This window comes from Pituophis catenifer, unplaced genomic scaffold, assembly GCF_029215685.1.
Source record: "Pituophis catenifer annectens isolate HBS135680 unplaced genomic scaffold, rPitCat1.0.hap2 SCAF_1, whole genome shotgun sequence".
Classification (NCBI taxonomy): Eukaryota; Metazoa; Chordata; class Lepidosauria; order Squamata; family Colubridae; genus Pituophis; species Pituophis catenifer.
This window is the reverse complement of record NW_027256881.1, coordinates 318521898-318533099: the sequence shown is the minus strand read 5'-3', so window position 1 is coordinate 318533099 and position 11202 is coordinate 318521898. Positions and strand designations below refer to the sequence as shown.

General features: G+C 42.3%; 1 protein-coding gene across 2 annotated transcripts; it reads right to left on the bottom strand.

Moving 5' to 3' along the window:
- Window positions 1-339: 339 nt before the first annotated feature.
- Window positions 340-9566, bottom strand: ZBTB25 (zinc finger and BTB domain containing 25). 2 transcript variants are annotated; one of them, XM_070942414.1, is made up of 3 exons: window positions 9501-9566; window positions 3652-3831; window positions 340-2163 (listed from the first exon to the last, which is right to left on the bottom strand). In XM_070942414.1, exons 2-3 carry the CDS (start codon window positions 3822-3824, stop codon window positions 1020-1022), a joined length of 1317 nt encoding a protein of 438 aa, XP_070798515.1. In that variant the 5' UTR covers window positions 3825-3831; window positions 9501-9566; the 3' UTR covers window positions 340-1019. The 2 variants fall into 2 exon arrangements, with proteins under 2 accessions (XP_070798515.1, XP_070798523.1); XM_070942422.1 differs by lacking the exon at window positions 9501-9566 and having other exon boundaries at window positions 340-2160; window positions 3652-3921.
- Window positions 9567-11202: the final 1636 nt, after the last annotated feature.

Genomic DNA, 11202 nt, shown 5'->3' with positions numbered 1-11202 from the left:
ATTTGTTGATATTGCTTTGCTTTATAGTATTATTGTAGCTTCCTGGCTACTTATCAGTAAGTAAGGTGGGAATGGAGCAGAAAAGCAATTTAGTTTGTCTGGCTAAGATGCTGCAATAAAACACTGAAACTGAAAATTTCCTTTGCTTTGCTGTGTTAATAAAAAAAATAGAAGATTCCCAAAAGGTATCTTGAGTGCTGTGCCTTGGATCAACCTCCCACATGCTGATAACGAAGTCATTTTATTAAAATTACATTTTGGTGTGTAACAATTTCTAGCCTGGCACAAGAAATAATGCAACTGAACAAAAGAATTATTTACAGTACTTGAATTGTTTAATCTAATTTCATCATAACTAGTGAACTAATCAGTGACACGCTATAACCCTTCTTTAAACTGAAGAACATTAAACAGAATATTAATTTAAAACATATTTAATTTAAATTAAATATGATTTACAATAACCATTTTCTTTTATGAGTACTGCAATTTCCCTTTGTTGTCCTCCCAACCTGATGTATCATGGAAAGCTCTACAGGTGACATGCCAGCATTATATGGTTATTATTAAAAATATCTGTGACTATCACATCTTCCACAACAGTGGACTGAGCAGAACATGTACCACAACCCAATGTTGACAGAGAATAGCATTCCATGGTCTTTTAAGTTCCAGCAATCAGTCTGAACCAAATAGTTCCTGCATGTGAAATTTCCATTCTTTCGTTGGCTCTGATTGTATTTCTCAGCAATATTTTATGTACAAAATATTTTACATATTTTGTGTACAAAAATATGTACAAAGATCTGGCTATATCATATGCTTTTTCCAAATGCATTCCTGATGGCATACATTACTGGGGATATTCTGGAAAACAGCTGACCCACCAACTAGGAACATAAACAGGGTGTATTTCAGAAGAACAAATAACTCCTTCAACAGTATTCATACAATAGGGCTGAATGCATGAATGCACAGGCTACAAACTTGCAGGTCAAAGAGAATGGAAAAGGAGAGAACTATTCCACAAGTATGGTATCAATGCTCTCTTGAGAGAGGTCAGGATCCAATGCGTTTTGTGACTCCACCTGAGCTTGTGAGAGAGTGCCGCTTTTCACCATACTTGGGATCCAATTGTCACCATATGGCTGAAACTTGACGGCTGCCGTGTTGCCAACCCGCTGGTATCGGGCAAATTTGAAGTGTTTACCTTTGTGCGTATACATGTGTTCAAGAAGCTGGTTTTTTCGGAGAAATTTGTGACCACAAACAGTGCAGCTGATCTTTCTTTTCCGTGAAAAGGAAAAGTTACAGTTTAGTTCCACAGGTTCTGTGTCCTTGGACACCAGTGACAGCTGGCCAATTGGCAGTGCCTCTAAGTTGGGGTGGCTGGGATATTCCGAGTAGTGTTCGTTTTCTTTCTGAAGGAAGGAACTGAGTCGGTGGCTTTCAGTAGCTTCACAGTTTTCACTGAGTGGCTGTAGTTGGCTAAGGTTATTGCTTTCCAAGATGGAGGTGGGAACCCTGAAGGGCAATGAGTCTGACACATGAGTAAACAGGTGTTCACATAAATTGTTCCTGGATTCAAAATGTTCCCCGCAGTACTGACATAAATGAACTTTGAGGTTTTCTTTGGAAAAGGATGGACCCCTGGGATTTGGGGAGGATGATGTGTGACTCTGAGACACAACTGGCTCTGCATCAGTCTTCTCTTGCTTTATAGTCACAGGTGGATTTGCAGCCTCCTCTGGTGGTTTCCCAGGTGTCTTGGTAGAAGGATGGGAAACCTGCTGGTCCAAAGACCCATCATCCAGCCCAATTGCCAGAGATAGCTGGAGCTGAGGGTGATCTCCCTGATTAGTGGCTCTACTACCAATATTGGTTAAATTTTCCTTTGCTTGGAGATTCTCCTTCATAGCCTTGTGTGTGGTTGAGATCTGAATCCCATAAAGGTTTGAAGACTGCACAACCTCTGGAGAAAGCATCTGGTTCATTTCAATTGCCATGCGGGAAAGATAGTCAGCATGCAGGAAACGGATGCCTTCTTCTAGTCGCGTATGATTGACCATCTGTTTAGGTCCTTTGCCAGTGTACATTATATGAAGCAAGTAGCTGAATATGTCAGGTTGGATATCAGTGGGCTGAATCTTTATGCATTCACTGCTTGAAACAAAAGTGAGAGTTAAGTAAGAACATCATGGTTAAAGCTCTGTTTATAGAAGAATGAAGACAAGCATATTCAGTATGTCTCAAAGGAGCCTTAAGAACCAATATGTTAATTAAGATATACAATTTCAGGGATTCGGAGGCCCTTCTATTAATGCATAAAATGGAATTCCAAAGTAACGGCATATATAGGTGCATAAAATGGAAAAAAATATTAGGAAAATATTGGTCATGAAAATATATTAAAATGTCACTGCATATCTAAGAAGAAAAGCTGGCAGATACTCTAGGCTAATTTACATACAAATGATTGTTATGCTTTCCTCCTGGCTTGAGATTACAAGAACAGTGTCATCTGGAGACTGCGGCCACCATCCTGATTTCTCCCTGGTGACACCCACGAGGGAAGTGTGTTGTTTTGAAAACTGCTCCCCATTCCCACATTGCTGTTAACAGCTCTCAGGAGTGAAGCTAATAGAAGTGTTTTCCTCACTCAAGAGTGGCGACTTGATGCTGTTAGGAGTGACAGCAGTGCTATCCTTTGAACATAAGAGAGATGAGAAAGAAAAGCTTGAGAATTTTTTCTTGCCTCAAAAGCAAGACACCCCAACTCATAAAATTTAGCACCCAGAAAGGATTATTTGTATTTGTGAAGAAAAGAAGAAAAAAAAGAGGGAGGAAGATTCACACCTAGTACACTGATAGACAGGAGGAAGCTTACATTTCTTAAAAGTTACAACTCCCTGCCCAACTTCTCCCATGGCCTCCTTGCCCTTTTTGCTGAGTTTCCTCCCAGATTAAATCAAAGATAACATCCCTATTTTCAGCTAAAGAAGAGGAGGGGAAAGTTCACAACAGTCTTTCTAATAGGAACACTGAGCTTGTGGAAGATTTTCCATGAAATTCACAGTTTCCAGGCAATAAACAAACACCAGATATGCTTCTGTTGTCACTGCAACCAAAACATAAATGGCCACAGACTCACACAGCCCTACGATTGGATGGGAGAAGAATCATCCAGCAGTGGGACCCTCCAATAACTCTTCTGCTATGAAACAGAATCTTCTCATAGTAAGTCTGTTTTCTGATATATAACTGTATCCTTTAAACCAATATTTATCAAACTTGGCAATTTTAAGATGTGTAAACTTTATTTCCCAGAATTTTCAGTCACACATCCTAAAGTTGCCAAGTTCGAAAAATGCTCCTATATAATAATCTATATAATTAAAATGAAGATCATCTTGTCCATCACTAAAATGATCCCTTTTATCTGAGCTCCTAATTTACTATCTTTATTTTGCAGGCCATTTGGAGGATAAACAGATACATTATTTGAAATCATGCCCACCAGAAATTTCCATGATATATATAGAGGCCAGCAAATAAAATGCTAAAGATCACGTGAGAACTGTAATTTCTGAAGCTCCCATCAAAAAGTCAATGTGAGTCTTAAATGTTCTTCAAAAAAGGACACTGACTTACCTTGTCTGATGAATGAATATCATCTTAAAATAGTTGGAAAAAGCAGCCAGGACAGCTCGATGAGCTTTGAAGTAGACATCTCCAATTGCAACTGTGCAGTCACAAAGGAAGCCAAATTCTCGCTGCATGTTGAGTTGTTGCAGGAGGATCAGGCTGTGGCTTGCTGTATCCATTGTGCTTCTAGGAGACAAAAGAAGTTCTCTCAAGGAACATGCTAACTTCAGTGCTGGCAACTGCAGGAAAGCCTGCAATCTACTGCAAAACACATTATATCAGGTATGCCTTGCAAGAAAACAGAATCTCAGAGGCTAAAAAGATGCTGTCAGTTAATGAAGACAGCTGTCTTCTAAGCAGAATTGTTTCTCTGTCTTTTGAGGGATACAATATCTTCTTGTCCTGTTTTATCTCTGTAATGGTGTGTGGGAATGACCTTGGGAGAAGGGGGAAGAGCCACTGTAATTACTAGTAAGGCTGATGTCAGCCTTGTGAGGTAGTACAGATGAGAAGCATGCCCAGATAAAGTAATACTACTTTACTACAAGCTTACATTAATAGAATATTTCAAGCCGGAAATTTCTCCCCAATCCATCCATCCATCCATCCATCCACACCACCACCATCTGTATAGTCAAGAAACTAGGAAGGGTCCCTCCTGATATGCTTGCCACATCCACATTCCTGCTGAGGGCAAAGTTGCCTCTAATCTGATTGTTCCCCTGGTGTGGCTCTTTCCCTCGTCTCCCAAGGTCATTCTCACAATCTCACATACAATTACAGTATCTCAGGACTCTTTACCAAATTAGAGTTTTGATGTATCTATTTTGGGCCAGGCAATCTTTCAGAGGCCAAAGACAGTGTTAGGGTTATATTCACTGAAGCAATGAAGTAAACTGGGTGATATTGGTTTTGTACTTCCTTTTGAATAGGGAAATGTCTATGAAGAGTCTCAATCATCCAGGTCATAGTCACAGTCAAGCTGTTTTCCAAGGCACCCGAAGGCCAGACAAAGAATAATGGATGGAAACTGATCAAGGAGAGATTCAACCTAGAAATAAGGAGAAATTTTCTGACAGTGAGAACAATCAACCAATGGAACAGAAGTTGCCTTCGGAAGTTGTGGGAGCTTCACCACTGGAGGCTTTCAGGAAGAGATTGGACTGCAATTTGTCAGAAATGGTGTAGAGTCTCCTGCTTGGATGGGGGGGGGGGGTTGGACTAGATGACCTACAAAGTCCCTTCCAACTCTGTTAGTCTAATCTAATAGTTGTCTCGAAGATGGTTGTTTTTTAAAAAGGCTACTGAATAGGGGGAGGGGGGTGTTTGTTGTTTTTTTGGGGAAGAAAAAGATGTTTTGCTTCCCATCCCGGAATCTTCATCAGTTGTACTGGATGGTGGGGGAGTCACCAATACAAACAGGTATCCTTCCATTTCCCCCACCATCCAATACAACTGTGAAGCTTCCTGGATGGGAAGCGAAGTGTCTTTTTCTTCTTCTTCCTCAAAAAAAAAAAAAAAAAAAAAAATCAGTCCAGTTGCATTTTCAAAACAACCACCTTTGAGACAACTATGACTTGGATGACTGAGAATCTTCTGTTATTTTGAATGGGGACACTTTTAAAAGTTTTAAAACAGGTGGTGAAATATTGAAGTGCTTAGTTTTATTATTTCCTGTCTACCACTATTAAGGAAGGAGGCAGCTTTGAGGACCACAATGAAGGATATTAGGAGACCAGATGAAGCCCTAAGACCACATATTGTCCAGTTCTGCCCTAACTGGTTATGGTAGGATTTCAAGGGAAGAGATGGACTGGGTGACATCTTTTTTCATATAATGGTGGCCACTTATATGGAAGACTTAACCTGGATAACTGGGCAACTGATTGTGTTTAACATACCATTCAAGCTGATGTTTGCTGAGCTGTCCAACAGAGGACAAAAACAAGGATGTGGGCATTCCCTTCTGGCTGAGTAATTTTTTATATTTCTTCCCTTCTGTTAAGTCAGGAGCTGGGAAAGAATGGGTGCCTTGTAATTTATATCTTTTTCTGGAACTCTCCCTGCCACCATTCCTTTATTTCCTTTCCCCCATTAGGAAAATTTATATTGGAGTCTGGAAAAGTTTTCCACTACATTTCCTATTCTGACAGTGAGAGATCTTGAAAGAAGAAATGTATATGTTAATTTGCCTGGATTTCTGTGCTACTTTATTCCTGCACCTCTAACTGGTATAAAGTTATAAAAAATTAAAATGGTGTATAATTCAATTGTGTAATCTCAAAACAGAAACAGTGCCATCCACCAGGAGAAAGTCAGGCCTTAGCACCTGCCACGTGCTCTCTCAAGGGGCCATGTTTTCATGGATCTGCAATAGCTCAATTGCAAGAGGATGTTTGGATGTGAAAAGGCAACTATTAAAGCCAAACTCTGCAGATGGAATCCCCTTGGGAGCAGGACCTCCACAAGCCCTCTCTTCCTTATCTTACTGGAGGGGCAGATTCATTTTGGAGTAGATGCTCTTGAAGATATCCAGGTCAAATCATGTAGATGACAACCAGAACCTTGAATTGTACCCCAGAAATTAACTAGCAGCCAATGCTGCTCCATGAATAGAACTGTTCCATAGTTAAATTTAGATATGTCAATAACTATACAGGCAGCCACATGATCTAAACTTCTGAATGAACAGCCCCATGTACAGTGAGTTGTTTAAGATTAGGCTGAAGCTTCCATACCTAAAAATGATGTAGGCAGGTAAGCAAGGTGGACCAGGCTCTTATCTAAAATATCCCTTCAGGAAATAAATAAGAAGGAACCAAGTCATTAAGGAAACGAAGGAAAAATGTCACCTAAACCAGACGAAAGAAATTGGGTTTGAGAACTTGGGAGACCCCTCCCCAAATTCCATTAGAGCTACCAGACTTGTAAATCAACAAGGCCAGACTAGCAGCCAGTCTTGTGACTCAACAAAGCAAGGACTCTGGGAGATAAAGGGGTCCTGAAGACCTTGGAGTGTTTTTGGATCCAGACTTGGCACTTTTCATCCCTCTAGCTAGTGCTGCCAGCAGAGTTAAGGTTAATTGTGGCTAAGTGTGTATGTATGTGCACACATACAAACACACATGTGAAAAAGCAAATACATGTACGGTATATAATAGTGGTGAAATTCAGCCGGCTTTATCCGGATTGCACGATCTGGTAGTGCTGGCAGTGGGAGGCTCCGCCCACCCGCCCGGAGTCATCACATCCGTTTTTGACCCTCTGCGCATGTACAGAAGGCTCTGCGCATGCGTGGAGGCGCACGCTCACATTTGCAAACCTGTAGCGAAGTTAAGTGAATACCACCCCTAGTATATACATTGTAACCAGTATAGTTTGCTGTTATTTAAATTCACTGGGTCACCATGTATTCCAGGGGTGTCAAACTCACGTCGTCACATCGTCGTCATATGTCGTATCGGGACCAGCACGTGACGCATCCAGCCCGCGGACTGCAAGTTTGACACCCCTGACGTATTCTAAAGAATCGTTTGTGGATCAGCATTCGATTGAAGGTGATTTGAGTGTACCTATTTTCTAGGGCTTTATGTGAGTAAATGACCATAAACCGAATATAGCAGCTCTCATGCAACAGTTGCAATAACACATGAAATGACAAAAATATGAGTGATCACATGTAATGACTACCGATCTATGGAAAGAACAATTGGCACACTGGCTGTACTTGTACTTGCTCTGATGATTATGGCCTTCAGATACTATTCAAGCTAGAGCGACTGCAAATTATCTTCAGAGCTACAGATGGAGCATCTCTATATTTGGAAGACCTGCAGATTCATAGCCACTATTAAGATTTAGTCTCTCGTTCTAATTGTCTAAGGAATCAGGTGAAGACTTTCACCATATCACTAGCCTAGTTTAACATATTGAAAGAATAGGCAGGAAACTTAAAACCAGAGCCCAGAATTATGATTATGTCTACCAATTCAATGCTATTGCAGGGCATTGTTTTAAATATATTGTTGTGTCAGTTGTTTAATATTTGTTTACTGGGTTCAAACATAATTTAGTTGGATTGCCTTGTAATTATTACAGGGTTTTTTTCTTTGTACTGCATCTTGGTAAAGGTATATTATTAAATGTATTAAATTCTTAGTACATTTCATGGAGTAAACTCCAACAAATATGATGATACTTTTGAATAAGAATAAACAGGATGGCACGCTTAAATGATTCAGCCTGGAGTGTAAGAAACATCCTGGAGGGAAATAAAATCTACTCCCCTTGTTACCACCTTAACATTTGGGAGATTGAACCTGAAAAATGAGGTCAGCATTTAAATTTCACCCTTCAGAAGCTATGTTGGCATGACACATTTACTTATGACCAGCCAAACCATGGTTAAGTCACAACAGTTTTCTGAAGCTATGCAAATGAGTTTACACAATATTTTTGCATTCTCTGAATCCAGTCAGTATCTTTTGGCAGCATAAATGTAACTTGCTTCTGAGTTACAGTAAAAAAATAAAAGATATAATATATAAAGAAAAAAATCCTTTTATTTTTTTTCTTCTCCCTCTACTTTTTGCTTTTTGTACTTTTCAGCTTGTATTAGGGTTTTAGTCTGCATTTTTAAAGTTTAATAAAAAAATTTTAAAAAATAAAAATTAGTGACAATACTTCACAAAACAAAATATGAATTATGAACTAAAAGAGAAGCAACCCAAGTCCAGTACCACAAGAAAGCAATTCTTTATCCAATTCTGGGAGATAGCTTCTTAAAAGATTTTTAAAAAATCTGTCCCACGTATAGTACTTAAACAAAACAAAAAAGGTACTCTCGCTATTGCATAATAATCAGGGTAAAACCGCTAGATTTCTACTGAAGGAATCTCTACAGATCTTTCCAAATCAAGTTCGTTTGCGCTAACAGGGTCGGTCTCTTTTTCTCTCCCCAATACAATTATTTGGATCTTAGACTTTCAATACAGTAAGTTTTGTTTTAATACAACGCACAGATATTAACCTAAACTTAAAAGTCAGAATCTAAGCGCAATAATTTTCCAATTAATGTCATAAAAGTGCCGGTCAGAAGAGCAGTTTCCCCTTTCCCGGGGTCCCAGTGTTTTATCCTCTCCAGTCCTAGTGGAACATGGCGCTCTCCACCTTCCCTGGCAAGGAAAGATGGGAGTCGCAGACCCAACATCTGGAGGGCGCCAAGTTGGCGAAGCCTCAGCTGATAAAACCAAACAAGCTTCCGGAAAGGGGGGGGGAGAGAGAAGTGAACTACTCGTAACCAGCAGGTTGGCAGCTGCACGGCCCCTAAAACGGCTCGACTCGAACTCCTCCAAGGAGCCGCCGCCGCCGCCTCTTAAAAAGCCACCAAGGCAGGAGCGGGCTTGTTGAACTCCCCGACTCCCTCGCTCGCTCGGGGGAAAGCCCCGAAGGTGGGAGTCAGAGAAAGCGACGCCCTCCTCCAGCAAGACGCCGCTCGGTTTTCCAAGCCGCCTTGCCGCCGCCCGCAGGATCTGCAAAACGCCGCCAAATGCACGAACGTGTCTGCGTGGACTGAGACAAGCCGGCGGCCAAGCGTGCAGCCTCTCTTAAGGGTCCGTCCGGTTCGTCTTTCTGCGCTCTGCTAGCCCAGGGGTGGTCAGAGGCCGCAAGCGGCTCTAGGCTCCAAAAAGACCCTCTCCGGCCTCCCTGGGGAAAGCTAAGGCGGGAGGAGGGGGGCGGAGTGTTGACACAAAGAGAGGGCGCATCCGCCTCTCCTTACTGACCCCCAAACGCACCCAGGCAAATCCGGCGCCAGCAGTGCAACCAGCCGGTACCTCGGCCGGTCGATTCCTTACCCCGATCCGCCCTTGACACAGGAAAGCGGGAGGCGACGGCGGCACAACTGGGGGGGTATACACGCAAGCCGCTTTCTCTCTCTCGCTGCCGCGCGTGCGCGCGACCATCAGCTTCCACTACCACCCCCACCCACCCCCACTTTCCTCGGCAGAAGGAAAAGAAGAGCCTCACTTCGAAAGTAGAAGGTGGAAGTCGTGACCGCTGGCTGAAAAAAAGAACAAGGGCTGAATTGCACCGCTCTAGGCTGATTAGGGTCCTTCTGGATAGTAACTCTTTTTTTTAATGTTTTTGAAAGAGAGCAAGAAGGGAGATATTGGGTATGTCTAATTTAATATAAAGAAGAACTGGGGGGGGGTTTGACATGATAGCAGCACTGTTCCAATATCTAAGGGGCTGCCACAAAGAAGAGGGGGGTCTGCCTGTTCTCCAAAGTACCTGAAGGCAGGAGAAGCAGCAAAGGATGGAAACTAATCAAGAAGAGATCCAACCTTGAAATAAGGAGAAATTTCCTGATAAAACAATTAAATCAGGGAAATGACTTGCCTCCAGAGGTTTTGGGCGCTCCCAACACTGGAGGTTTTTAAGAAGAGATTGGACAACCATTTGTCTGAAATGGTATAGGGCAGTGATGGTTAACCTTTTTGCCGTTGCATGTCAAAAGCGGGGGGAGCACGGGGGGGTTGCAGGCATGTGTGCCCACACCCATAATTCAATGTGCCCCACCCCCCACGCATGACCCCCCCCCGCACTCCCCCCGCTTTTAGCACACGATGGCATGGTGGACCCGGTAGGCCCGTTTTTTCGCCCTCCCCAGGCTCCAGAGGCTTTCTAGGAGCCTGAGGAGGGCGAAAACGGCCTTCCCCACCCCTCCAGAGGCCCTATGTTGGCCGGAAATGGTCCGTTTCCCAACTTTCCGGAAGGCCCAAAAATCAGCTGGTGCTGGAGCTGAGCTAGGGCAATGCTCGCGTGCCCACAGATATAGCTCCATGTGCCACCAGTGGCACGCGTGCCATAGGTTCGCCATCATGGGTTTAGGGCTTCCTGCTTGAGCAGAGGTTGGACTGGAAGACCTCCAAGGCCCCTTCCAAACTCTGTTATTCTGTTATATTCTACTTATATATACCTGCACAATTAGCACAGGAGCTCCCCAGGGCTGTGTGCTCTCTCCACTACTCTTCTCTCTATACACCAGTGACTGCCTCTCAAAAGATCCCTCTGTTAAAATACTGAAGTTTGCAGATGATACAACAGTGATTGGTCTCATTCAAGACGATGAATCTGCATACAGACGGGAGGTTGAACAACTAGCCTTGTGATGCAACTAGAACAATCTTGAACTAAATACACTCAAAACCGTAGAAATGGTGGTGGATTTTAGAAGAAAACCACCTATAGTACCGTCTCTTACAATACTAGACAACACAGTATCAACAGTAGACTCCTTCAGGTTTCTAGGTTCTATCATATCTCAAGACTTAAAATGGACACCTAACATCAAAAACGTCATCAAAAAAGCTCAACAAAGAATTTTCTTTCTGCACCAACTCAGAAAGCTCAAATTGCCCAAAGAGCTGCTGTTCCAGTTCTACAGAGGAATTATTGAGTCTGTCATCTGCACCTTCATAACTGTCTGATTTGGCTCTGCAACCAAACAAGACAAACTCAAACTTCAAAGGATAATTAGAACTGCAGAAAAAACAA

Bases quoted from the DNA above. Each gene is read 5' to 3' on its own strand.
- ZBTB25 (XM_070942414.1), bottom strand. From the start codon at position 3,824: ATGGATACAGCAAGCCACAGCCTGATCCTCCTGCAACAACTCAACATG. The intron at 2,164-3,651 runs GTAAGTCAGTGT...TTTTGTTTCAAG, and splicing joins ATATTCATTCATCAGACAAG to CAGTGAATGCATAAAGATTC.